Source organism: Desarmillaria tabescens (genome assembly GCF_030435595.1).
Source record: "Desarmillaria tabescens strain CCBAS 213 chromosome Unknown EV420scaffold_16, whole genome shotgun sequence".
NCBI classification, from domain to species: Eukaryota; Fungi; Basidiomycota; class Agaricomycetes; order Agaricales; family Physalacriaceae; genus Desarmillaria; species Desarmillaria tabescens.
The window spans coordinates 665,367-691,079 of NW_026848315.1; the positions used below are offsets into that span (position 1 = coordinate 665,367).

The 25,713-nt window shown below is 49.0% G+C and overlaps 9 protein-coding genes across 9 annotated transcripts; 5 read left to right on the top strand and 4 right to left on the bottom strand.

The window, feature by feature from the left end:
* Positions 1 to 160: 160 nt before the first annotated feature.
* On the bottom strand, positions 161 to 1,820 carry EV420DRAFT_338402 (uncharacterized protein). The gene is made up of 3 exons (XM_060481765.1): positions 1,381 to 1,820; positions 474 to 1,325; positions 161 to 424 (listed from the first exon to the last, which is right to left on the bottom strand). Exons 1-2 carry the CDS (start codon positions 1,719 to 1,721, stop codon positions 515 to 517), a joined length of 1,152 nt encoding a protein of 383 aa, XP_060331167.1. The 5' UTR covers positions 1,722 to 1,820; the 3' UTR covers positions 161 to 424; positions 474 to 514.
* A 3,786-nt stretch (positions 1,821 to 5,606) lies between these two features.
* EV420DRAFT_1541252 (WD40-repeat-containing domain protein) lies at positions 5,607 to 9,667 on the top strand. Its single transcript, XM_060473111.1, has 19 exons — positions 5,607 to 5,706; positions 5,757 to 6,155; positions 6,207 to 6,574; positions 6,626 to 6,755; positions 6,808 to 7,589; positions 7,638 to 7,671; positions 7,727 to 7,788; positions 7,836 to 7,896; positions 7,982 to 8,057; positions 8,111 to 8,148; positions 8,209 to 8,223; positions 8,281 to 8,431; positions 8,493 to 8,523; positions 8,577 to 8,667; positions 8,718 to 8,800; positions 8,849 to 8,940; positions 8,989 to 9,327; positions 9,387 to 9,592; positions 9,645 to 9,667. The coding sequence occupies exons 2-18, from the start codon at positions 5,913 to 5,915 to the stop codon at positions 9,404 to 9,406; spliced, it is 2,616 nt and encodes an 871-aa protein (XP_060331168.1). The 5' UTR covers positions 5,607 to 5,706; positions 5,757 to 5,912; the 3' UTR covers positions 9,407 to 9,592; positions 9,645 to 9,667.
* A 530-nt stretch (positions 9,668 to 10,197) lies between these two features.
* Positions 10,198 to 10,944, bottom strand: EV420DRAFT_1228027 (uncharacterized protein; the record flags this gene model as incomplete). The annotated part of the gene is made up of 1 exon (XM_060466523.1): positions 10,198 to 10,944. A coding segment is annotated over one exon (747 nt), but the record flags the coding sequence as incomplete, so codon positions are not given.
* Positions 10,945 to 11,386: 442 nt separating this feature from the next.
* EV420DRAFT_1679318 (glutathione S-transferase) lies at positions 11,387 to 12,469 on the top strand (the record flags this gene model as incomplete). The annotated part of the gene is made up of 6 exons (XM_060479195.1): positions 11,387 to 11,461; positions 11,501 to 11,557; positions 11,609 to 11,802; positions 11,855 to 11,969; positions 12,018 to 12,112; positions 12,161 to 12,469. 6 exons carry the CDS (start codon positions 11,387 to 11,389, stop codon positions 12,228 to 12,230), a joined length of 606 nt encoding a protein of 201 aa, XP_060331170.1. The 3' UTR covers positions 12,231 to 12,469.
* Positions 12,470 to 12,476: 7 nt separating this feature from the next.
* Positions 12,477 to 12,968, bottom strand: EV420DRAFT_1479578 (uncharacterized protein; the record flags this gene model as incomplete). The annotated part of the gene is made up of 3 exons (XM_060469592.1): positions 12,477 to 12,569; positions 12,622 to 12,718; positions 12,787 to 12,968. The coding sequence occupies 3 exons, from the start codon at positions 12,966 to 12,968 to the stop codon at positions 12,477 to 12,479; spliced, it is 372 nt and encodes a 123-aa protein (XP_060331171.1).
* A 348-nt stretch (positions 12,969 to 13,316) lies between these two features.
* Positions 13,317 to 15,783, top strand: EV420DRAFT_1642634 (uncharacterized protein; the record flags this gene model as incomplete). Its single annotated transcript, XM_060477396.1, has 5 exons — positions 13,317 to 13,334; positions 13,405 to 13,560; positions 13,611 to 13,958; positions 14,010 to 14,176; positions 14,232 to 15,783. 5 exons carry the CDS (start codon positions 13,317 to 13,319, stop codon positions 15,781 to 15,783), a joined length of 2,241 nt encoding a protein of 746 aa, XP_060331172.1.
* A 1,077-nt stretch (positions 15,784 to 16,860) lies between these two features.
* On the bottom strand, positions 16,861 to 17,618 carry EV420DRAFT_1747858 (uncharacterized protein; the record flags this gene model as incomplete). Its single annotated transcript, XM_060480209.1, has 4 exons — positions 17,214 to 17,618; positions 17,074 to 17,153; positions 17,007 to 17,045; positions 16,861 to 16,981 (listed from the first exon to the last, which is right to left on the bottom strand). Exons 1-4 carry the CDS (start codon positions 17,421 to 17,423, stop codon positions 16,861 to 16,863), a joined length of 450 nt encoding a protein of 149 aa, XP_060331173.1. The 5' UTR covers positions 17,424 to 17,618.
* A 1,286-nt stretch (positions 17,619 to 18,904) lies between these two features.
* On the top strand, positions 18,905 to 21,502 carry EV420DRAFT_1620563 (Metallo-dependent phosphatase-like protein; the record flags this gene model as incomplete). Its single annotated transcript, XM_060475584.1, has 14 exons — positions 18,905 to 19,108; positions 19,150 to 19,419; positions 19,473 to 19,671; positions 19,718 to 19,742; positions 19,797 to 19,880; positions 19,937 to 20,036; positions 20,086 to 20,168; positions 20,221 to 20,259; positions 20,374 to 20,587; positions 20,654 to 20,747; positions 20,803 to 20,877; positions 20,933 to 20,965; positions 21,017 to 21,261; positions 21,323 to 21,502. 14 exons carry the CDS (start codon positions 18,905 to 18,907, stop codon positions 21,500 to 21,502), a joined length of 1,845 nt encoding a protein of 614 aa, XP_060331174.1.
* A 2,276-nt stretch (positions 21,503 to 23,778) lies between these two features.
* Positions 23,779 to 25,321, top strand: EV420DRAFT_1541335 (terpenoid synthase). Its single transcript, XM_060473112.1, has 4 exons — positions 23,779 to 24,345; positions 24,397 to 24,453; positions 24,509 to 24,797; positions 24,852 to 25,321. The coding sequence occupies exons 1-4, from the start codon at positions 23,957 to 23,959 to the stop codon at positions 25,185 to 25,187; spliced, it is 1,071 nt and encodes a 356-aa protein (XP_060331175.1). The 5' UTR covers positions 23,779 to 23,956; the 3' UTR covers positions 25,188 to 25,321.
* Positions 25,322 to 25,713: the final 392 nt, after the last annotated feature.

The following is a 25,713-nucleotide window of genomic DNA, read 5'->3' on the forward strand; positions in this document are numbered from 1 at the left end:
TGACACAGATGGTGAGAGAACCGAAACGAGAGATTTGAATAGGTGTAGGCATTGACCTCGCATGGGGAGCATTCGAGACAGCAGCTCAACCCTTTACTTGAGGCGAGGAAGGCCTACAGAGCGCATGTGTCCTGGACGAGTGACCGTTAACCGTAGGGGTACATTATGATAGTGGCACGGAAGGTGGAGTTGATCCCAGTCTAAGGGGTCGCGAGCTGGATGATGATACAAGTTGACTGAACTCCCAGGGAAACCACGACGAACCCCGAGAAAGGCGAAGAGGAATGGAATAATGATAGTGATTTTCAGAGTGATGCTAAAAAAACACGATGGCCGTTCAACGAGGTCGTGGCGGAGGAGAGAGGGGTATCAATGAAAGCGATGTGACGAATCTAACGACCCTAGGAGGTTTTAAATCCAGGAGCTAAGGGTCGTGTGAGCAAGGGCAATGAGGGCAACAAAAGGATACTTGCCTCCACACTCCAGCGCACTAATAGCAATAGATAGAATAAAATTACAGAAAAGCGGGTGGTGGCAGCTCCTCCGGGCTTGGTGAGTTTTGGAAGGTAGAACTCGCGAAGTACCCTTCGATCTCTTGCTGTGTCATGCCAGGTCGAGGGGCACGCAACGCCTTCCGCTTGGGTCCTGCGGGCATCTCGTCTGAACTCGAAGAGTCTTCGCTGATGGACTGGGAAGACACATCCTCATCCGACATATGGAAGACCCCATCACTGGGAGTGCGAACATGTCGGCGGTTCTTCCTCGGCGCCGAAGGGTTCGGCGACAAGTTGAACGGAAATGTTGCCACTGAAGTCGTTAGAGGCGCAGTGCGAGGACCGTCGTCATAGCGCTTGGACCGAGAAGGGCGCTGGCGAGTAGGGGTCATTGGAGGGCTGTAGTCATCGAAAATGCTTCCAACCTCCGTAGAGTCGTCGCAAATAGGGAAAGGCTTCCAATTGGAAGTGTCAGGAGTGGTCTTGCCCTTGAATGGTCGAGCAGGCAAAGACCGAGAAAGCGTCGGAGGAATAGAGTTCGGACGCTGGGGAACAGGGATAGCCCTGGCCGGAGGAGTACTGAAAGAACTCGCCGCCTGAGTTTGCCTGCGACGGGCGAGCTTTCCAGAAGGATGCGAAGCGAGAGTAGGAGCCGCGCGCACAGGTGGAGAGACGGAATCGTCCGAAAAGGAATCGAAAATGTTAGCAGCCGTAGATTTGCGTGGCGGTGTTGAAGGGACCTCTGCCTGCGAGGGGTTCTGAATCGAATTCGGCGGGGAGGGTTGACGGGTATGATTACGACGACCTCGAACAGATGAATGGGAAGAACTCCTGCTCAGTGTCAGCGGATGACTCAATTTTTGCAAATACGGAAAAAGCGCTTCACCTTGCCGTCTTGGCCTTGACCTTTGCTGGCTGTCGGCCTCGTTTCTCTGGCGAGAGCTGTGGTGAAGGCTTCTTCTCGACGATCTCTGGTGAAGGCTTCAACAGCTGCTGTTGTGTTTCCGGTCGCACCGGCTGTAAAACACGATGAGCAACCGCCTGTCTTGGTTTGGGAGACGCCTTTGCTCGCAGCTGCTGTTGCTGAGCTCGTTGAATTGACAAAAGGCCCGGAGTACGTGTTGCTTGCACGACGACGGCTGGAGGGGCTGATGGATGCCTCCGGTGGTTGAGTGCGAAGTGTGGCGATGATATGTTGAAGTTCGGTTGTTTCTGGACGAGCATCATGTTGAAGAGGAAGGGGTGGGGGAAGAGGAAAGCGGTGGGGATGGAGGACGAATTCGAGCAGGCGGTAGTGGTATTGTAAAGTAAGTGGGAAGACGTACCTTTTCCGTTGTGGCTTTTAGCTTGTCTTTATTTGCTTTTAGTGGCTTGGACTCAATATGGCGTAATCTTGTGCCACGTGTATACCAGAAAAGGGACAGGAGCTTCTCTCGCTTTTTCCCACTCCCATGCCGCTATGCCGACGTCACTGCTTCCTGCTTTGCTCATTCCGGACTCTCTTGCGGTTACTCCCGCAAGCTCTAGGCTTCCTACTTTCACCGATCGTAGACAAAGCGCACAATTGGGACGAATCTATCTTGCTTCCCTTCTGCTACGTGCAATAAATGATGGATGCTCAGTAGATAATAGCCCTTTATTGTACTATAAGAGCGGAAGGAGACCTGTCGCCGGTCTCATTTATTGTATTCCGTGATCGGCAAAGCAACCTTGCTATGAACAGCAATGTCTTATCCTTCTCCACGGCCAGTAAGTCCTGTGACCACGTATACGGAAAACTCGATCGTCTGATCCAACCAGCTTCTCGGTTATTCTACTTCCAGATCCCACCAGATTCTCCCCCCAATTACTTCTAGCCAATCATCGCGGACCTCGGCTCTGCCTTTGCCCCGCACATATACGACTTTTAATTTACTTCCGTACTTGAACCTCAGAGGGTCCTCTTCCGTCCTGTGCTTCTCCATCATTGTGAAGGCTTGCTCTCGGGCCCTGTGATATGTCAGTGGAGGCCCTTCTATCTAAATACATGCCCCCTCTATGCCCCTTCCTCATGTCTTGACTGATCTAGAACCACCGCTTGTCCAACAAGGTAAGATGTTGATATGGCTTCGAGCATCTATCTCTCAGGCTCTGGTCTCGAGGATGTGTTACCCTGCTTCTGATAAGTTACTATTCATCACTTGAACAATCAAAGGCAAGCAAAGGCAGGCAAATACCCCATGCTCAACAAGTAACAGTATCCTTGCAATGAATGCTATTCACTTCTATGGTTACTCGGCGCCGATAAGGTTGGCCCCACCTTTTGTTCAGTCGTTGTGATCAGGTAGTACTGGTAATTCTCCTTACCCAGTTCAGCTGTTGTTTACTGTGGCGCCTGTCTGGAACTCATCGCCTTGAAGATTGCATCAGTACGCCGCAATGCAAATCCATCAGATCCACCTCGGGTTGTGGGATTCTCCAGTCGCACTGCTATCCCTTCGCACCCTTCGCAAGGGGCCAACGGGACGGTGACCTTTGTTACCGAGGGATATTCTTGAACTTTCCCGGCGTCATACGTCGGTCCATTGTTCCAGATCTGTTTCCCTCTGCGGCTCCTCCAGGCGTGCTAGCTTGCCCAACTGGCACAATCTGTCATGTAAAGGCTCCCGTCTCGAACGTCGGCCGTGGCAGACGCCAACGAGTATACATGAACCTACAACGTCCAGAACATTCTGCTCAGCCTAAACTAGCGTTCTCCCTTGCACTGGCGAGCGAATTCCTTTCGAATGTTCCTCGGTCCGATAGTACAGTGGGTGCGAACACAAGGCTCGCAAGTCTAATGACGTTGACATGTCTTTCGACGATGTAGCAAGAGTCTTCCGTGCGTCCCGGAGAAACCAGACGAGTTCTGTTCCGCTGGCCCTTACGGCTATGATTCTTCGCCACTTGCTGCTCTAGTGCGTCTCGGACCTACTAGCGCATACATTCCGTGCGTTCATCGTCCCAACAGGTACCGGTACCTTTACCTCCTCTATGGCACCGCAACCTTGATGAAGAGGTGTAAGCCGCTGGACTGGGCTTAACTCTCCCCGGCTCGGAATATTTTTGTTTCAACCTTGAGTTTCTGTCGAACGGCTGTGGTTCGGGACCTTGCATTGAAGCTCTTGTGCGTCGAGTATTCTACGCATCCGATGCTCTTCATTCTACAGCGCTTGATCTCCGGTCCGAATGCCGATTAGTGTTTCGGATCCGCCTTTCACCCTCGTTGATAAGCACTGTAGTGCTCTAGGTCCCTGGCACTCGTTCTTCTGAAATGCGTTTCTTTTCGGCCGCCTCATTTGCTATCGCTTGTACTGTAAGCGACTCACTTGCATGCCAACCATTCCTCGTAGGACTCGGAGTCTTGCTCTCTGGGCTTCTCTATGATTACATTGTTTCTCGCTTAAGCTTAGACTTCCTTTGTATCTCAACTGGACAGATATTCTCATTCTACTACCAATGTCTTTCTCTTTTTGTCTCGACTTTGTCCATCATATCTGCTATGTATTAGTTTTACTCCCTCGTCGCCATGCATCAGACTCGAGATCCGCGGCAACGGCTCTCAGCGCCCTTCTATGTACGTTGGCATGTCCGGTGAACAGTCTCTTATCATTCTCGGCGCAACGCTTTCCGATCTTCGCTTGACACAAGCTGCTCGATTTCCTTTGCCCTTCATTTCCCATTGTCATTCTCTGTCACTGGCATGCTCTTCGTGCGCGCAGACGTTGTCTTCCTCATTACTCGTGTTCCTTGCTAGCCGGGTCGGGTTCCCTTGTTTGCCGTTTTGTTCATCGTCATAATAGGTCACTGGATCACCCTGATGCGTTTCCTGCCGATGGATAATCCAGTTTCTCAGCCAGGTCTTGTGGCAGTCCTTGACATCGTCATCCAATCGCTCGATCTGTGCGAAAACACTTGGACCCTGCGTAGCTCTTGGCCACCTACTCATGCACACAGAGACCTACACGTAGTACCAAACTGCGTCCGATAGTCGCCATGTGCCAAGCCTTTGGCGGTCCCCACAAAGCCCGTGTTTTTACCTTGTGACCTACGAATAGCCGGCACTGACCCACGCACTCGCTTCTTGGAGGCAGTTACATTTCCAGGACGCACAGTTTATGAGGTTCAATGAAGTTGATCATGCTTTTGTTCTGTAGTGATGACAGGTCTATTCAATGAAGTTGATACTTATGTTCGGCATCACTGACAGAAGAAATGCTGTTTCAATATTAAACTGAGAGAAAGACAAGGATCGCTTGCATCAAGCGTCTACTGATCCGAAATGATTCGTATACGCATAGACGTTCAAAGGGTTCGAGTCTTGGGTTGTTGTTGAAGCTGGTCTAGCGAATGCATGGTCAGGAGTAAGAATACCCTTGCTCACCTCACTTTCACTTATAAAACAATCCTTGTTTTCTTTCTAAAAATCCAAAGTTCGAATTGATCGCCAAGAGGAAAAATATGAGCGCTCACATTGACACGTGGAACCCAAATACGAAGCCTTGAGCTTGGCTTCGACCCTGCTGAGAACCCTGCCTCATGTTCGAAATTGCCTTGTGGTCTTGCATCAGGGTGCAATTGCTCGACTATTGACGTTCTACACGACTGTTCTTACGAGGTTACTTTTAACGATACTCCGACGACTTTGCAACGACCTGGTCACGTCTCGCATTAAAGGCTGGAGGGAATAGAGTTTAAGTTGACATACTGGAGGTGAGTGAGATCCTTTAATGTCATTCCAGAAGATTGCTCATATCTTGATCACGAAGGTTCCAAGATGCCCAATATAAACGCTATCGTTGGTCTTGCAGAAGACGATGGCACGGCGCGGCAACACCGAAAATCGACGAGGAAGGAGACTATCTTGAGTTTGGTGGAAATGTTGCTAAGAGAAGATAATAGCAGTTGTGAGTTGTGAATGCGTAGAAACTCATCTTATCGCTGAATTTCCTTTGAATGTAGCTCAAGAGGAAACACCCGTTCTAGAGGACGACAAGGACGTTCGTGAGTCCATTTCTTAGTACTCGTCATCGAAAGCGCTAAGGATTTTTAATACAGCGACGGTGGACGAACATCTCCAAGCCGCGGGTGCAGATACATTCTATAGGTTTCACAAGTCCGTATCTCCATTTGCTTCAATTCATTTGTCTCCGTCTCAATATGGTCTAGGAGGATTAACAATCTAGACAAAGAGGTGCGTGTATCCGTGGTGCTGCCAGTAATTGTTCACTCAACCCTTGCTAGCTGCGTAACTTCGCCAATGCTGCGCGCCAGCTCGGGAGTTCCGCAGCGATTCTCTCCTCCGCTTTCCACCTACGCGAGCGCCTCGCCCACCTGCTTCACCTTTACCGAGAAAATGCTGCCGACCTCTTTCCCCGAAAGATCACTCATGTCACACACATGAACAACATTGAGGCTGAAACACATACGAGGAGGCTACATCGACGTGCGAAACCCTCGCGGCCCCCGCAGCATTTCTCAAGGCCGGTCATCGACGAGAATTTGGACCTTGAAGACTTTCCAGACCAGTTCGAAGCCCTCGCGAAGGACGTTACTACTTTTATGAATTGCTTGAACGAGTTCCCAGAGTTTACGGACGAGGCCGTTAATGCCTCGATTTCTGCCTTTGAGGGTGACTTGAAAGTGGGTTTACTCTGATCCGCTTGTTTAACTCAGTATTAACGGTTAAGTTAGTATTGGGCCTCATGTTTACGTGTGTATCAAGGACAATTTCGGTACCCTGCGGTACAGCGATACATACACGACCTTACATCTGAGATGGGGGAACACATCGATAGTATCACGTCAACCCTATCTATGTTCATCGAAATTGGGGTGCCGACTATCCGCTTCGCGCAAAAACACGGGGCCACCAACTTACTCAATCTCTCTACTGTCGCTACCTTCTTCTCTGCCGTGACAGCGACGACAATGCAGTTTTCGTACGAACTCCAAGGTAGTACTGCTGCGGCAGTAAACTCTTTCTGGTTTGCTTCCTTGGTATTTTCAATTGCAGCCGCCGTGAATAGTTTGCTTGGCCTCACGTGGAAACAAGCTATGTAGTAAGTGAGATACATATATCCTTCATCAGCGGCTTCTTACCTACTCTATAGTCGTTCTCCGGGCCATCGAGTGCCGTGGTGGGTTCTTATCTGGATTAAACGCTCCCCTCTTGTATTCCTCGTGATGTCTGTGGCGTGCTTTTCTATAGGCCTTTGTTGTTTTGCGTATGCATCCGGCCAAGTTCGTACTCCGTTTATTGCTTGCTCGTTTAAGCTGCTTACAACATGTGCAGCACCACGTTACGTCCACGATAACGACGGTCTTTACCGCGTTCACCTCCTTTGGTCTCTGTGCCGTGTCTGCCTGGTTTGCATCCGAACGCTGGACGTTCCTACGTCACAGCGGTAGAAAGTGGCTCAGTGATGTCCTTCTCGAAGTCACGGACAAATTTTTCAATCTTCCTGGCATGGACATGATACGATTTTGCGTTCGTAAATTTGAGGAGTCCATTGACCGAATGAGCAGCTCTATATCAAGAGTTGGCACCAAGACTGTCAGTATGATGTCTCATGGGAGTAGTGGGAGCGACGATGAAAAGCATGATGATATAGAAACCGGAACTGGAGCAATTCTACCACTGACCAGCCCACCGAATTCTCCCACCTTGAAACATCGAGGCGCATCAGATCCATTTCCGGAGACTAACGGTACCATTAGTCCCAGTCCAACAACACCGACAGTTGAAGGATCTGCTCCTTCAATTGCATCAGAAGAGGGGCCTTCTGTCGGTAAACAGCTCTGGAAGAACGCGATACGAACGGTGAAGATGCGATCGGCGGTATCTTCGAATATAGCAGCCATGGCTAGTGCGAGGAACCCCAATCGTCAGCGAACGTCATCAACGTTGACTGGCAGAAAGAGGTCGACTGGGAATGGTCCTGTGCTGCGTTCTCGCGTTGCAACGTTGACTCCTCAGTTGAAATGTTTGCAGCCAACGAGGGATCTCACTGCTCATCAGGCGCTTGTCAAGCACATGCAATTTTCACCTAATGGGAAATTTTTGGCTACGTCAAGGTGTGTATATGGAATATGAAGGGTCAGACGAAAGCTGACGCCGAGTAGCTGGGATAGAACTTCATTGATCTTCCGAGTTGGTGTAAGTGTCTGTGTCTGTGTCTTCCTGGGCAGTATAAACTGATCCGGTAATTCAGGAAACGTTCGAATCACACCGTATCCTCGCACATGCAAAAGGCTTCGTCCACCAGGTTGCTTGGTGAGGCACCTTTCCTGATCTCGAGTAATACTTAATCTCTCTCCCAGGTCACCCTCCGGCAATCTCCTACTGACAAAACTGAGCAAGAGCATCAAGATCTGGACGGAGGTGGGTTAGCCTCGTCGGGCGCAGACGGTGCTTGCAGAAATCAGAGATCTGATTTTTACGCTTGTTTCGTTCAACGCGTGCGCAGGATGGTGTATGCTTGAGAACGATCGACCGACCTGACACAACTATTGAATCAATAACGTGGTTGCCTGATGGAACTGGTGCGTTGCTTCCTTACTTTCGACATTTGAGTGTTTCACTGATTGCTGAGTAGGATTATTGTCTGTGGAAGGTAGCCACGTAACAAAACTGGTAAGTTTTGTGATTATGTTCGAGTGCCATCGAAACTCAATCTCTCTTTGGCACTGTTAGGATCTTTTGGGGAAGGTGAACTACAATGCACGTTCTCGTTCGTCATTGACATTGATACGCTCGCCATCCTAGGTAGTCGGCAAGTACGATTTCGAAAATATGAAGCTCCACGACGTTGCTGTCACTCCTGATGGTCTACGCCTGTTGGGTATTGGTCCGCTAACAGCGTCACCTACTGGATTGAAACCAAGTAAACCTAGAGCAGTCGAGAAACGGCTTGCAGGTTAGTTCCGATCCTTGTTTCGTATCAGGCATGAATTAACTTTGATGCTTCCGCTGCCCAGTATACAACACGCAGACGAATCAAATTGAACAGTACGCTTCTCGTCACTTTGAGATATTCACATTCGTGACCACGAGATTTGTAGTCAAACACCGGTACTTAATGATGTCCGTGATATCACATTGGCAAGGAACACGAAGAACGGATTAATTGCTTTGGTCAGTTACGAGTACAAGGTGAGAGGGAGGATGCACTTCATATCCTTCGGAGACTCACTTGTGCAAAGGCACCACCTCAACTATGGAAAATTGACATCGTCAAAGATCATCGGGGTGATGATTCACAGATGGTCGCTCGTTTCACTTTACGGTATGATGACTCCTTCATCGTCCAACAGTCTTTTCATTGTCTTTGCAGGCACACATACATGCCTAAAGGCTCCGTCGAGTTCGCTGGTCCGAGTTACTTCGGTGGTAAAAACGATGAATTGGTCTTATGCGCAGGAAAAGGTATATAGTCTTATTACTGCTCTCTTCCTTAATTCATTACCCTTGCAGCTGGGGATATACACATCTGGGACCAAGAATCTGGAGCCCTGCTACATTATGTGCGTCCTCAAGCACTGGGCGGTGACCTGACATGTATAGCATGGAATCCTGCTGCGGAAGACCCCTACATGTTCGCCACGGGAAGTCATGACGGCGCTGTACGGATATGGACACGACCCAAGCCCGAGCCTTCAGATAACGCTGACAACAGTGGCGGGAGTGCCAATTACACGCCGCGCACGGCGTCACCGATGCCATTCGAGATCGACCGGACGGACAGCCCATTATCGCAGCGGGACTTTGATGAGATGTCCATACCGGAGAGCGATGATTTGCCCTTGAGAGAGCGTATGGTAGCGTTTGCTACGGATCGCGCACTGAGACGAGCAGACTAACTTCTTGTGCAGGTTTGCAATCCGCATGTTAAGGCATAGGGCCATGGAATATGCGCGCTGTATTTACTGATTATTTCATGCTGTACCTATAGAATGAACATGGACTGGAAACAAAATTTCGCTATAAAAATACAAGTGGGAAAAACAGCGGCTAGTTAACAAAAACTGCGCTCATTCGTTTACTCCTCGTTTTAGAATACCCTCAGCTACAATCAACGCCTGAAACGTCCAAATTAATAACGTTCTCACTGCAAGTACTGAGGGAACTTTCCTGGAGCAACTCTTTTTGACATCGCTGATTCGGGACAGAGAACGCGGCATCGGGATGTTTTTTATTTCGGGCAAGAAACTTTGCATCGCTGAGGAATAAGAATCGCTTCCTTTCATCCCAATCGTGCTCGTCCTTGTCATCATCTTCCTCCACTGTGTCGCCAGTTGCGAGCGCCGAATTGCTCGAACTGCCAGAACCATCCTGACCAAGCACAGAATCGGGATGCACGGCAAGAAGCTGATGGTCATCCACCCAAGGTTTCATCAGCATGGCTTGGCATGCAGCTCGTGTTTGCACGGAAGCTCGAGCATATGCCAGAAGTGTAGCGCTGTCGTAGATGTATTCCGAAATTCGAGCTAACAATTCCTGTGGCAGACGCGTGTGTAGAGGCTCCGTAGTGCAAACTGTGACATCAGGATGTCCCAGGGAGAAATGGTCGAGGTATTCACAGAGACGCGCGAGGGCAGTTATACCGGGCGTAGTCGGGGAATAAGCATACCAGGACGGAAGGAAGTCCAGTGCGCCTGTATGAGAGACTTTCCCCGTCCCTCCTTCTAGTCGAACGATGACGCAGTGGAAGAGAGAAAACACGACGCCGAAGGTGTCCGAAACGCGGGATTCTGAGCGCATACACTCAGTAATGGCAGCGACGGCTGCTTTCAGGTTGGATTCATCGTCCAGGTGTGTCCAGGTGAACACACATAGGTTCTCACGCAACCATACTGCCAGGCAGTCGTTCTCAGATACTGTGGCGGGATAATGAGAGTCTGCGAGGACTGCTTCCCACTGTTTCCCGTATTTGGGTGGTAATAGAGCGGTGCAGGCGAAGATCCAGAGGGTATGTAGGCTGGCTTTGTTGAAGGAATCGCGACTGGGAATATTACGAAGATTGATGATATAACGATGAGTATCGCTGCTTCTCTTCATCAACATCCCTACCAGGACCTCCAAGAGACGAATCCGAGTGCTCGAAACGACAGACATAGCAAGAGGGGCGATATCCTCCTTGACCGTTACCGTTGCCTCGAGTCGCTTGTAGGCCTCTAATTGCTCATCGCTGATCTTTGGTGGCGACGTGATCCAGTTGGCTTCATATCGGTGGCGCTCTGGCATCTGCTCAGCATAGGCTCGTCCACCATAATGATCAAAGGAGATGAATCTACAGAAATCATCTGCAGAAGGCATACAGTCGAGGCGAAACAAGGGAACGGTGTCAACATGGAATACGAGATTGTCCAAGTCGATTTCGTAGATCCACTCAATGAAGATGTCGTTCAGCGGCTGCAAGCGAGAGATGGAGTATCTATCGCTGACTTCGTAGCTTTCATGGTTCCGTTTTTCGATGTTGTGTCTCTTCAGGTCTTTGTCCAAGCTTGCTGTGAAGTCTTTGAACCATTTATCAAAGCGTTTGGGATCACAGTTGGCAGGCGGTACGTCGCCGAGGACTATTAAGCCCAGACCCTCGGGATATGAATCGAGGTGGTTGTAGTGAACGAAATACCAGCCCTTCCAGTGATATACGTAGTAACCTCGAGTACCCATGGAGAATAGTGAGCGGTAGTGGTAGCAGTGGGTCCGTGCAGGTGATGGTTTAGGGTCTAGGCAATTTCAAACGTGGCGTCGGTAATTCGGAGCCGGCTACCCAAAGTCGGGTGCTGTTCGGGCGGCGTAAACTTGCAATTCCTGTCTCTAATCTCAACGTCGTTATGGTCCCTCTTGCCCTCCCCTCTATACATCCAGTATGGTACTCAAGCTTTATGGTAGCCGCTGGTCTCCCAATGCAAAGCGTGTCGCTATGGTGTTGCTAGAGAAGAATGTACCCTTTTAAGCTATTGAAGTCAACATGATTGACCAGGAGCACAAGACGGCGGCGTATACAGAAAAGCAGCCATTCGGTCAGGTGCCGTATATCGTGAGTTTTTGAATCACAAGACGCGCTGTTTGTGCTGACACGGGAACCCAGGATGATGATGGCCTGATCCTGTATGAACGCCGAGCCATTTGCAGATACATATGCAAGAAATACGAAGACCAGGGAGCCAATCTAGTGCCGACTGACCTTCAAGCATTTGCGATGTTTGAACAAGCTGCATCCAATGAGATATATAACTTTGATGTCTACGTGCAAGCCGCGGCGATGGAGTCTGTGGTGAAGCCGTGAGGTCCTCGCCTGTCCCCGTCATGTACGACGTTCTTACAGCTGATTCAGAGCACTGGGGCAAAGGACAAACAAGACTGTCTATGAGAAAAACATTAAGATACTGTCAATGAAGCTGGATGTATATGATAGGATCCTGAGTCGACAAAAATATATTGCTGGAGCTGTAAGTGACTAATTGCTTTTGCCGATCAAACTCTCAATAGTTGTATAGGATTTGACACTGGTGGATCTGTTCCATATTCCGTACACGGTCGAGCTTGAAGAGGCCGGGTGTGACATCATGTACAGCAAGCCCAACGTTGCCAGGTGAGCATATTGTGACCGCCTGGCATGTCCGTCGCTGACGACGATCAGGTGGTGGAGGGAGTTGCTGGCGCGGGAGTCATGGAAGGCTGTTGCCACGACTATTGACTCAAACATCTGAGGATAATCGTTTCGGTCATCTGTAGATCATATAAATCACTGCGACTTTCGTCAGCTCGATTCCAGGGTGCTTTTAAAACGAACTTGGCAACAGATTCCCTGATAAATTCGACAGTTCGGTCTTGCGATTTTGCTTTACGCTCATCACGGATTATCTTGCAAGCGTATGGGGCTGGGCTCCACGCTCTTCGCCGGGAAAGTTTGTTTGTAATCTCCAGCAATTTCTGTTCTGGGGTGCTGTTTTATGCTATTCTCCATCAGGCTCGCATGTCGCGGCTTCCTGCCCGTTAGGCTTAGTGTTTATCATATGTTTCTCTCTCATAAGTTTCCTCTGTGAATGCTAGAAAAGCAAACCAATCAGCAATGGGTTGTGTCATCTATCTTCTACAGACCTCCACCCAGGTGATATCATGTTGGGTTCTATGTGCGTGTTTCTTCACATCGGAGAAGACCTTGGAGCGGAAGTGATGTTCCGTAGCTTCAGATGAACTTCCGGGAATTTGTTCATCCTAACGTTGGCTATATGTTTCACGGATCTCATTGGAGGTCCAACGTACACGAGGTTCCGTCTGGTCAGCTGGGACTCCCTGCCTTCTGGCGCGTAATTGCTCATACCGAGGGCTTCCTGCTCAGGGTACCCTTCATTTAAATTACCGGCGGTCCGAGCCAAAGGGGTTGGATCAAGTAAAAAGGCTGTTGCCACCGTTGCCACTGCGCATGCGTCGTTCGCGATGGCCATCTCAGGCCAACCTACGAGAATTAGCGGGTTTGTTACAAAAATGTAGATGTAGATATACGATAAAATTAGCGTATTGGAGCAGAAAATGTCATAGCATGACGTCAGTTCAGCGCACACAAGCAGAAACGACAAAGACGGGAATGACGTCGGGGTACCCCGATTAGGGAAGAGATTGTTGGAAAATTGTGTTTGTTTTCGTTGGTGGAGCCTTTTTGACCCGTGGCTGTCAGTCGGGTTCATTTCGTCTCCACTTTCGGACAAAGTCCCCTCTCTGGCTCTACTACGAACCAGCACCGTCGAGCTCGCTATCCTCGACGACGGCCACGCTCTTTCCCTCGCCCAATTCTTATGGACTCCCTCCGTCCCGTGCGTCCGATCCTTGTCGTCATTCATTTCCCTTCATAAATCCGTCCAACTAATATCGCATTATTCCCAGGATGGACCTTCACGATCTTCACTTATTTCCCCAGCGCCGGCGCCGACCAACGATGATATTGAAGCCGTAATTCAGATGGCCACTTCAGCCCGCGCTTCGCCCGATGGGCGAAATGGGCCTCCAAGGGATACTAGGACACAGTTATTTGTGGGGAACGTGGGTCTGCGTGTTGTTAATTGGCGGACAAGTATTCACCCCGCCCTCAGCTACCCTACCGCGTACGGTGGCAAGACTTGAAGGATCTTTTCCGGCAAGCTGGAACGGTATTGCGAGCAGATGTTTCTCTCGGTCCGGACAATCGATCGCGCGGCTATGGGACAGTTCTGCTAGCAACCGCTGAAGACGCTGGTCGAGCTGTCGACAAGTTTAATGGTTATTCCTGGCAGACTCGTATTCTCGAAGTACGTCCAGATCGTCTTCCCCCTGACTTTGACAACTCCGCTGCAACCTCTGCCATTTCCTATCCTCTTCCCGACATCGATTCACTTCCACTGTACGGGTTAGAACGCCCTGCTTCAACCGCGGGCGGCGGTAAGAACTTATTCGTGGGGAATGTACGTCCTACGTATTATTTCGTCATCATTTTATCTGATAATATTTATAAGCTGCCATTCCACTGCCAGTGGCAGGACTTGAAGGATCTTTTCCGTCGGGCGGGTACTATCATACGCGCCGATGTTGCGTTGGGTCAAGATGGCCGGTCGAGAGGCTTTGGCACTGTCGTCTTTGCTACAGATTATGATGCAGAATGCGCAGTTAAAATGTTTAACGGGTAAGCTAAAGTGTTATTTGGCTGTCGTGTGATCCCAATCATTCCTTTATCCCAGTTACGAGTACAATGGACGTCCATTGAAAGTGCACTACGACAAATTTTCACCTTCATCAGTTGCTCCGCCCACCTCGCCGTCAGCGTCTGCATATGGTCAAGCCTTAAGTGCTCCATCAACCCAGACGAATTCAACGTATCCACCCTCACACATTTCCCTGCCAACAGGATACTTGGATCTCTCTGCGCCCAGCTCCCCTTACGAGATCTATCCACCACAGCTGCAGATGTCCATGCCTCACCCCCATCATACACACTCTCACATACATCAGCCAACGGCACAGAAGGAACCCATTCGACCTCCCCTCTCGCTCCCTTCTTCGCGTACTACATCATCTTCTGCGGCATCCTCTGCTGAGTCTACAAGACCATCTTTGAATGCAAATCCATCTAATTCCGCATCTGCAAGATCTTCGAATAACACCCCTTCGTCAGAAGAGAAATCGACATCTCCTTTGGCTCAAAACTCAGGACCTACTTCTTCGTCACATCATGCGCAACATCCTCATCATCCTGGTCCCATATCAATACCTCCTCCGCCACCGGTCACCTCTTTCACGATGCATCCAGGCCTTCACCACCAAATGTCGCCTGTGCTCGTATCGCCGCTGTATCATCCTATGTCGCCCCTTCACCACGTAGCAATTCCAATGACGCCACACGGCCTTCCTCCTATTACGCCCTCCATGCCTCCATTTACATTCTTACCGCCGCCTTCCTTCGGACAGCCACTGAAAACAAGCGACAGCGATATGTCCATGAATGGTTTCCACCATCCACCTTCGTTTACGTCGACGTCCATATCTCAAACACTTCCTACGACTCCACCTCCGCCATCACCGTCTCTGGATTCGTCGGCAATGACCTCGAACACGTCACTTTCCTCATTATACCCGTATTCTAATTCAGACTCTGACCTTCCGGCATCCCCTACTTCGAAAAGGCGACCATCACCATCACGTCGACCGCACCCGCTACAAGCGCCCCACTTGACACCGTTCTCGCCAGGACTAGCAATGAGTCCCGGCGCGTTTTGGGGACGGAACCCGTATATGAACCCAGCTCCGGGAGCTCCAGTACACCCTTACCATAGTAATCCATACATGCAATCACAGTCAAGCCCTGGTTACTCAATACCGAGTCCTAGTGGTTTCCAACTGCATCCTCAACCGAGTCCTGGAGGATTTTTCTATACTGGACACCTCCAGGAACCGAAGGGGTACTTTGACAGTGTCATGGCGACGGGCGGGCTCACAGGAAACAACGATGCGGGAGGCGGTGGTGGGTATTTCGGTTTTGGTCTCGGAGGTGTTGAAGGCGAGATATTGAGGGAAAAAGCGGAGTCGAAAGAGTCGAACGCAGAGGTCAAAGTACCTGAGGTGACGGTGGAAGCGGCAAAGAACTCGGCTGGCTTGGCGGAGATTGATGATGTTTTCTTCACTGCTCCTGGTAGCGGGTCGGGGCCATCAAGGACACACTCGCTGTCGGCCTCTGACGAGAAGCGGCCGCCGATTCAGCGGACCTCTGGGTCTGACCCTACGCGGGTACTGTAGAACTGTGGACATTGTAGATGATCGGACTTGGTAACATGGGTTTCGTATGACTTGCGGATGGGTTTTCTTTTATGGTGAGAGGTTCTCTCTTCTTGTTTGCCATGCATGTCTTTTTTATCCTCATTCATTCTCGCATCACCACACGTATCTAAGAATCTCATGGGTTTCCGACATTTTTTGTTTCTCTTTTTATAATTTAACGTTCCTCTGCTTGTTCCTTTTTTGTCGCCGCACTGAATTGTTGGGAGTTCTGCATCGCATTGTTTTATTTACTGCAAGCAAAATATAAAATATACATACCATATAGGTGTACTCGTTCTGTAGAACGGAAATGGAAGACCTTGTTAATGATAGGAAGGGCTCTCGGGGATCGAGTGAATGTTCGTCGTAAAGTATTTACCAGGAATCGGCGACAACTTGAGCCCGGGATATAGTCCATAATAATGGTGACTGAAATATAATTGTACTTGGAGACGCGGTGATGAATGGAAGGAACTGTAACTGCTTTGGGTTATTTCCCGAGGAGATGGAACACATCTTGAAAGCTACATCTGGCCATCTAAGGGGCAAATGGATGCTATGTCGAGAAGGAATGACTGACTTGCGCGTTATTCCTATCAAATTCTACGGAGAGACTGTCGCGCGAATTTTCAAAGCTTCGTTGCCAGTGTTGGGTTTATCTGGCTGTGAGGATCTTGGCCACACCGGAGTAACCGTTTTAGAGAGCCTCGGGAACGGGTCTGGTATGGCGAGAGTAACTTGTATTCAGCGTTGCTAGCGCACTGTACTAATATATTGGAAAGGCCGAGTCTGGAAAGTGAACCAGAGAGAAGAATTGTTCAATCCAGTTCATTGGTCCGTTATGCCAGGGAGCCTTTAAGTAAGTGTCTGGAACGAGAACTTGAAGCTAAGAATAAGAAATTCCCTGATATCTTGAATCTCTCACTGAGTCTCGTGAGGGTACGGTCGTTTCAAGATGTTATCAGGTTACAAGCGAAGAGAGGCCCTACAGAGAAAACATTGACTATACATGCCACTGACGGCTACAACTTGGCACTGGGTCTATCCTAGCCGCTATCAAGCAAAGACGATATTCCATTCCAAAAGCGCCTTCAAGGCCTTGCAAGTCACCCTGTGCTCCTTCCAATCCTGGCGCTGGCATTGCTGGAAGAGCCCGCGCATAAGAGGTCCTAGTAGACTGGAATAAGGGGACTTTGACATACCTGAGAACAGTAGCGTGATTTACACGCCGTGCAGCGGTGCTGAGCGGGTTAGTTGCAAACAACACACGACATGAAATTTCCCGCGTCGGAGCGTTGACGCAGCCCTGAGCTGAGTGTCCTCAATTGTGCGATAGTACATGGAAGAACCTTGCATAGTGTCGAACCATGATTAATCGGAAAGGTTTTTACTGTAATACGGGAACGTACAGTAACGGTAGAGGCATCCTCAATCCGATACCCAACCTGACCGTCAAAGAACTGGTGCAGCCTCGAGTTCTTGATACACATCGTCGAGCCAACTTCGCACTTGAGATCTTCCGCATCCTGGTCTAGATCGTCCGTGTAGAACGCAACAGTCCAGTAGTTCCCCGGGAGCTTATCTTCAACCCTATACACCGGTCTTCCGAACATTGACATATCACCGACAATCTGGAAATTTGTTGTGTGTTTTTTTTGGAGACTTCAAAGAAAACGAGAAACCTCGCAGAGTGTATACCAAGTTTCGTCTTCGTCTGGAGGTAGGAGAGGGACGTGGGCGCAGTCGGGAAAGTCTATGATGTTGTCCAGGTCCAAGCAGTATTGAGAAATTGGGGTTCCTGGCGGAATTCATGGGTAGCTTTAAGAGTAAGAGCCTGAGACGGAGTTAACACCCCTATATACGTCTCAGGAAGTTCGGCCCGATAAATTATCACGTGCAATAAAAACGTAAGCATCGACAGTCACACTTCGCTCTGAGCTGCATCAGCGGAGATGGCCAATCAATCCAGTTTTCCTCGTCCTCGTCGTTTCTCCATCCACCGTTCTTCGTTTTCAGAATGTTACTATTTTGACTCTCATTTTTCTCATCTGACCGATACGCGGCAGGAATATCGGAGTCTTCGCCCAGGAACAGTCTATAATATCATGCGCTGGCCTTCCAAAATTTCACGCTCCATTTGATTTTTTCTTTCTTCGGTTTTTTTCTTCGGACGCGACTGTCTAGTCACATCTCGCTCTCGCTCTCGCACTGATGCTGCGCCGAGGAGAATGTAATGATCGTCGTTACAGGCGGCGGACATTTGCCAGTACCCGTGTTAAGGTACACGGCTCGTTCTTCTGATGTCTAGGAAACAAGGATAATTAATGCTATCGCTCCCGGCTCTTCTTGTCCCTGGTACACATGCTTTCATTTCGGGTACACCGCCGGATCTCCTCCTCCCCTGCTCTGAGTGATAGTGAAGAGCTTCAGAATTATTGAACTTTGTGTTGTCAAAAATCGAAGTCCCGGACCACAACCGAATGCCAGGTGTTATATCGGACCGGTAATACGAACGGAGCGATGGTGAGCCCGCTAGTTAAACTGAAGGTAACCACGTATTGACATTTACTCTCACCAAGTGCTGCTCGTGAAGCCTGGAAGAACGCAGTTTAGCGATAGTCTCCCTATTAATTATCATTCGGACTCGGATAGGATTTTGTCGGACCCGGCTTATTCCAAGCTCAAGAAGGACTGCAGTGCGCACGTTCGTACTTGGTGGCGCTGCTCAAGAGCTCAGAGATATCAAATGCGATATCGATAATAGTAACAGTATGAGGATTGTGCCGCTGCGCATGAATGCTTCTGTAGCTCCACAATCCAAACTTGTTAAAGGTTGCTGGGGGCGACCGATGATGACGTCAGTTGTAAAAGAGGCGTTAATCGCGTTGGATTAATTCAAGACCTTCTGTCCGCGTCCTCTGCCAGTGTGAGTAATCTTGTCGCGTATCATGCCACTCAGCCTTACTTCGGCGACGAGCCAGAAACTTTGATTGACGTTGTGTTGATATTGATCAGTCTTGATGTGACCATGTGTACCCACACACACATATATATGCGCCATGAGGATTTTCAATGGGCTGATTCGCTTGCTTGCAGGACCATGTTATTACCTCGTTTTCAAATACTGCTCTTCCTTTTCATTCCGGTCGTTCTAGGAAATCTCGTCGACGACCTTCTTAATGCACTCGAAGAGGCGGTTACATGTGGAGGGTGCCACGCGCTCCTGGGACCACTCAAGTTACTCGCTGACTTTGGAGATGGCGTGTTCGTGGATGTCGTCACAGATATATGCACCTTGCTCAATGTAAGTCAACAATGAAATTTCTCTCGAATGGTCAGGCTTAGGGCTTCCAGTTAGCAGATGACGATGTCTGCGAAGGACTCGTTAATCAGCAAGGCCCTATCGTGGCGCACGCTATCAGAGCGATATCTGCAACTTCCCAGACCTCAACCAAACTTTGTGGCATCGTGGGCCTCTGCGATCCTCCAGACGTTAACGCGTATAGCATCTCTTTCGCATCGAACACATCGACCGCCAAGCCGATAACTTCACAAGGACGCGAGACGTTCAGGGTAGCCCATATCAGTGACGTTCACATCGACAGATCATACACGGTCAGTTGATCTTCTCACATGTTCGTAATTCCTCTGACGTCATGATATATAAGGTTGGTGCCGACGCAAATTGCACCAAACCCATATGCTGCAGAAACTACGCCGATTCTGCAGGTGATGCAATCCAAAGACCTGCGGGTACATTTGGGGAATACGGCTGCGACACGCCCGCGACTCTGATACACTCCTTAATATCGCAGATTGCTGGATCCGGCAGTGAATTTACTATCTTCACCGGGGATGTCGTCGAGGGTGAGCTACTTCGAATTCCCACCCCACTCTGACTAACGCATCTTAGCTGCCGTATGGCTGGTAACTGAGGAGTACGGTCCGATCTTCCACCGATACAATTCGGTACCAACAATTCTCATTTTTAGGGAAAATATCAATGACATCAATACATTCAACGACGAGCTTGCGAATGGTTTGGGTATGCCCGTGTATCCGGTCATTGGAAATCAGTATGTTTCCTTTCGCAGTTTCGAAGGCCAAGGTTTAATCCCATGGGCGTGTTCAGTGAAGCCGCTCCCATGAACAGCTTCCCCAGGAACACTTCGGTGAATATCGAGGAATGGGATGCCCAATGGGTCTTTGATACTACGAGTGCGAAATGGACTGTAGGTACCCGTTCATATTCCGTCTGGATCCGGATATTTATGGCTGCAGTCCTGGATCAATTCGACGGCGTCAGACCAAGTTAAGCACTACTCGGGCAGCTATTCGATTGTAGCTCCGGGAAAGAATCTACGGCATGTCTTTTGCTATGACCAAGTTCTCCAGCGCTCTGATTCATGTGATCAGTATTATATCTATTAATACCGTCTACTGGTACAGACTAAAGTATGTTATACTCGAAACACCACCTATTCCAAGCCAACTGATAGCGCAGCTTCTGGTTATATGATACCAACAAGCAACAGTATGTTTTCACATCTATCATCTTCTGATATCAAGTGAAGACCTGGACAGGCCCGATCCGAACGGAATCTTAGAGTTCACTGCGCGGGAGTTACAGGCAGCGGAAGACGCAGGACAACGAGCATGGATCATTGCGCACATGCCCCCTGGAGAGACTGACACACTCCGCGATCAGTCCAACTATTATGATCAGATAGTCCAGCGGTACAAGGATACCATCGCAGCTCAGTTCTTCGGACATACCCATGATGTGTGTGCATTTTTGCTGTTTATTCGCTGATGAGTTTATTTCTCATTTCGATTCCGATTCCGTTAGGACCAATTTGAGATCGCCTACTCCGACTATAGCAATCGAGTCGCTGACAACGCTGTCAGTGTTGCATGGATCGCACCTTCGGTGACGCCAAGAGGTCAGTTGGATAACCAAGTGCACCGCATCCTAAATTTTTCTCGGGCAATTTTTAGACGCGAACGCTGCGTTCAAGATCTACGACATAGACCCAGATACGTACGAGGTTATGGACGCGCATGTCTATATCAGTAGGTCGTTTCTAGCCAGGGTGACTCCCTTGATGCTGACGACGAGGAACATCAGCCAATCTTAGTGATCCAACTTTCGAGATCCAGCGTATGTGATCTGCCACTTATCCCCTTCCCGTATGTTCACCCTATTTCCCAGCGACCTGGGATATCTACTACAGTGCTCGTGAGACCTTTGGTCCCTTGGTACCCGACCTCGCCGACACAGATCCCCTTGGTCCATCATTCTGGCACCAGGTTACTGAAGGATTCGAATCGAATGATACAGCCTTTGATCTGTACTACTCTTTCAAGACTCGGGGTTATGATGTAGGGGCTTGTGATGATGACTGCAAGGCAGAGACCATCTGTGGGTTAAGGGCAATGCGGTCCCAGGATAACTGCGTATGTCCTTCCTTCTCCTTCCTTCAGAGAAAAAAAAACCAATAAATATTCTACTAAAAAGGCCAAAACGGAACCCGGGCTGAGCTACAAGAGAGGCCTGCCGGGTCAATCAATGGGGGCTTCGGAGGGCTGCGAAGGCTTTAGCATGGGAAACATCTTGGCCGGAATGGTTGGAAAATTTGCAAATGGGGAGGTGAGCGATTATTATCAACTTTTGTGCTTACCACGAGCCACCGCCTAAATTACCTCCATACAGGTGACCGACGATCAGCGATCTCAATTGTGGCTAAAGCTTAACGCGACGATACCTGCTTGACTTGTGTGGACAGGATCTACGTAAGGTATTAATATTTAATTCATGCCAGCATAGGCATCTACAATCATATACAATCCTGATTCGAATCACGTCTGTCTCGTATCTAACTATATCCATAGTCCGCAAGGGATGTGGACGAATCCGAAAAACGTTCTGGCTATTTGTTCAGGGTTGGCCTATGTATACGATCATCTCTTCCATTCTGTGCGCTTAATACCCGCTCCTATACAGAATCACTGCGAGAATCAAGCGGCTAGAACTCTTTAAAGCGCCGCCGCCTCAGCCTGGGAGGGCGGCTTGGCAACAACAACCTTGACTGCGTCGAGCTTTGGTCGGGCTTACAGGGTAGGCATCCTCCCTGTCGGGGGTGCTCCGTTGCCAGCTTGTAACGACAATTATAGCGCGCCTTGGAAATTGCTGTCGCGTCAAACGCTTGAATGCAAAAATTACCATGTGCTTTTCGGACGTTTTTGCTGCATAAATAATAAATGCAGATATGTACTAGCGGCCAGTCATATGCGCTCTTTGCTGCTCGCTTGTGACCCAAGAATCCCTTGGTATCCGATCCGCAGAGTACGATTGTCGTTCAAGTTCTTTCATCACAAATTCGCTTGAGGTAATCCGGAATATTTGAGGAATGAGACGGGCCGTGCAAGTCCCAGAGGATTGGGGGATTTTCGGTACCCCAGCTTCACTTTTAGGCATGTGGCGTTTCCTAACACCTTGGAGGTTGATGTGTTCTACAGTGACCTCGGATGACCACAAGACGTATGTCACTTTAGCGTTGCCAATGCCATCGAACAGAGTTCGTATGCGCTCTTGCCGACTTGGTGATTAGGCGGTAAGTATCCTAAGCGTCCGGCTCTCAGGGCCGGAGAGAGAGGGAGGGAGACTTGGCTCTGACATTAATTGCCGAAATATATTCGATTTTCGTAAAGTTTACTCATCATCCTTACTACACAGATTCTCTACCTGCCTCTTCCGTAGTGGTGTAAATATATGGGATCTTCAGGAAATCTCCCTGAACCTTCAGCTTGCCTTGGTAGGTCGTTTTCCGTCATATACGTTATATTTCCATACTGAATCGAGTCCGAGGCACAAAGTATGTTCCGGGCAACGATAGAAGTAGGAATCCTCCCATCCATTCTTCCGAATGAAGCGCCACAGTTTGACACCCACTGGCAGGGCTGCATCTAACGGCGTGGACAATATAGGCGTCGGATTCGGAGACCCGGGCCTTGGGAGTTTTCGTTATCCTACTCGGTTAGCCCTGGAGATTGGCTTCATTACCCCGATGCCAAATCCACTGATACGAACCTGGGTGCGTCACAACCTTGTTCCTAGAGTTCTTTATGCCTGTAGGTACCCATTCAATCAATAATTAACGATTTCATCCTGACTATACCTAGATCCGTTGCGACCACCAACTAACGAGCCTCTCGGATCTTTCCAGGGAGTACAGCCACATTGATGGGGCCAGGTACAAGAAAGCATGAGCTCAGAAGCTACCCTTTCCGTTTTGATTAAAAATTTCCCCCGTAGTTCCTCCTCGTTTTGGTCGTTTCCTGTTGGTATGGGCAACAGTACGCAATGGTGTCTTCCATAAGAAGACGAATCCTCTTTCACGGACGATAACCAATTTCAGGCTGCCGTTGTCAGGTAATGTACGCGTTATGTTTCGTGTCAGTTGGTGCGTCGCTGCGGAAGAAAATTTTTAACTAAAAGCCGCTTGACTATATTGGGACGCATACCTTTAAACCCAATCTCTGCTTTTTTAATCATCAATGCATGCCATTTATAATGGAGACAATAACTTGAATAAAGGTCTGAAAATCTCCATGCGGTGGTCCAATTGCCGCCGGAACGAAACTGGCCGATATCATCATTCCCAATTGTTTGCCTGCATAGTGATATCAAGAGTCGCGACGCTGTATAATTTGGTACGTGATACTCATCCATATGATTGTATGATTTCTAGGCAAGAATTATATTCTTCACGTCAAGCTGTACTCGTCACACATGATGCAATCACGTTCCAAAGCCGCGGAGACGTCGTGAGGGATGTCTGTTCTGGCTTTTATGATCCTTACATATGTTTCATGAGACTAGGGACAATCTCCGAAAAACTCGAACGGGAGGAAAAACACCGTCGGGTGGGTATCAAGGGGATATGACAGTGATCGGCGATTCCTTCTCTGGGACGTCTCTTATTATCCTCATTATCTCGAACCTTAGATCTGAAAAGCGGCATTTCATATTTCATTCCAGTACAACATGCAATTGTTTTGATGCGCCTAGTGGCACGTTAAGTCAAAAATAATCGGTCCCGATCAGCGCAAAAACGCGGTATTCTTTTGTCTTGATGTGGCCAGAGACGGAATGGTTAAAAAAGAACGCGATGGTTGCTTCACCCACCTTCTCACCCTCCTCTTACCCACCATGATGACCCCGCCCGTGACCTTCGTGCTACCCGATCTCATGGCCGGATGGCCTTTCAAGACTATGCCTAATCCTCACGCGACGAAGATTAATGCAGAGAGTGCAGCGTGGGTCCAGAGCTACGACGCCTTCAATGCCAAGGCGCAGAGGACCTTCGACAGGTGCAATTTTGGTGCTTTCGCCGCCCTCGCGTACCCAAAGGCCGAGCCCGCCCACTACCGAGCCGCCGTCGACCTCATCAACTATTATTTCGTCTACGACGAGATGAGCGATGAGGAGAGCGGAGAAACTGTGCGGAAACAAGCTGCCGCTATCATGAATGCCGTGCGGTACGTGATGATGGTTCCTCTAGTTCCCTATTGCTTATGTCCATGATCTAGAAATCCTTACGCGCCGCCTCCTCCGAACGAGCACATTCTAGGCGCCATGGCACGAGAGTATGTTGCACCTTTCTCTTCATCAGCTCGTTTTCATTGACGCGATGTCTGCCAGCTTTTGGATCAGGACTCTTGAAGAAGGCCACGCCAGTGCATCCACCGCCAAACGTTTCATTGAGGCCTTTGAACAGTACACCGACTGCGTGGCACAGCAAGCCGAGGACCGTGATATCGGCCGCATTCGTCCAATTGAAGAATATCTCGCGATGAGACGTGGGACTGTTGGTGTTAGGCCTTCATTCGACTTCTTCATGCTTTCAGAAGATCTCCCCGATGAAGCAGTCAAACACCCACAGATTGAAAAGCTGGTCTTGTGTGCTATTGATATGAGTATCCTATCAAACGTGAGTTTGGCCTAGTTCCCAGCCCTGATGAATTTCTGACAATTGATACCGCAGGACATATACTCGTGGAATGTGGAACAGGCCCATGGCGACGAAAATCATAACATTGTGTCCGTGACAATGGCCGAGAAGGGTATGACTGTCCAGGAGGCAATGGACGATGTCGGGAAACGCTACGAAAAGCTCTCCAAGGCGTTTTTAGACGATATGAAACACATCCCAATGTTCCCTGAGCCAGTGAACAGGCACCTACACGAGTTTGTGATGTTCCTGGGAATTTGGGTGACTACCAACGATGAGTGGTCCTTCATTACTCCACGCTACTTCGGCGAGGCTGCTCCCGAAATACGTGCTCATCGCACAGTGGAGCTTCTCGCCAAACGCAAATGAGGGTGGGTTATTACCATGCTTCAAGATTCGGCATTCGATTTTCACAATTGTATCATTTTACACAATTTTTATACCGTACGAGCTCTGTATATGCCGTGTTATTATAGAACCATTTAGATCTTAGGAGTATCACTTACTACTTATTCGTTCGTTTTATTAATGTATGCTTGACTGCATCTCTTGACAAATCTACAGATAAATGAGACAGATCAATTTCTGAGGGACGCACAGTTTCATGATATTGCAGGCACAATACTACGAAACTATCCTGATGGAGGTTGACTTCATATAAGCTGCGTGTGCGGTTGAACTACCGAATAACATTGTTATCAGATACACGACGCAAACAGGAGTCCATAAGCCACTTACTACAAGGTTCGAAAATTTCCGATATTCAAGCAATTATTCCCCTAAGGGAGCTATAATAGGAAAAAAATTGCAACCCAGCAGACTCAGAGTGGTCTGAATCGAGTTCCACTAGAGCGATCTAACCGGAAAATCCAGCGATCCTGACCATGCGTACTGC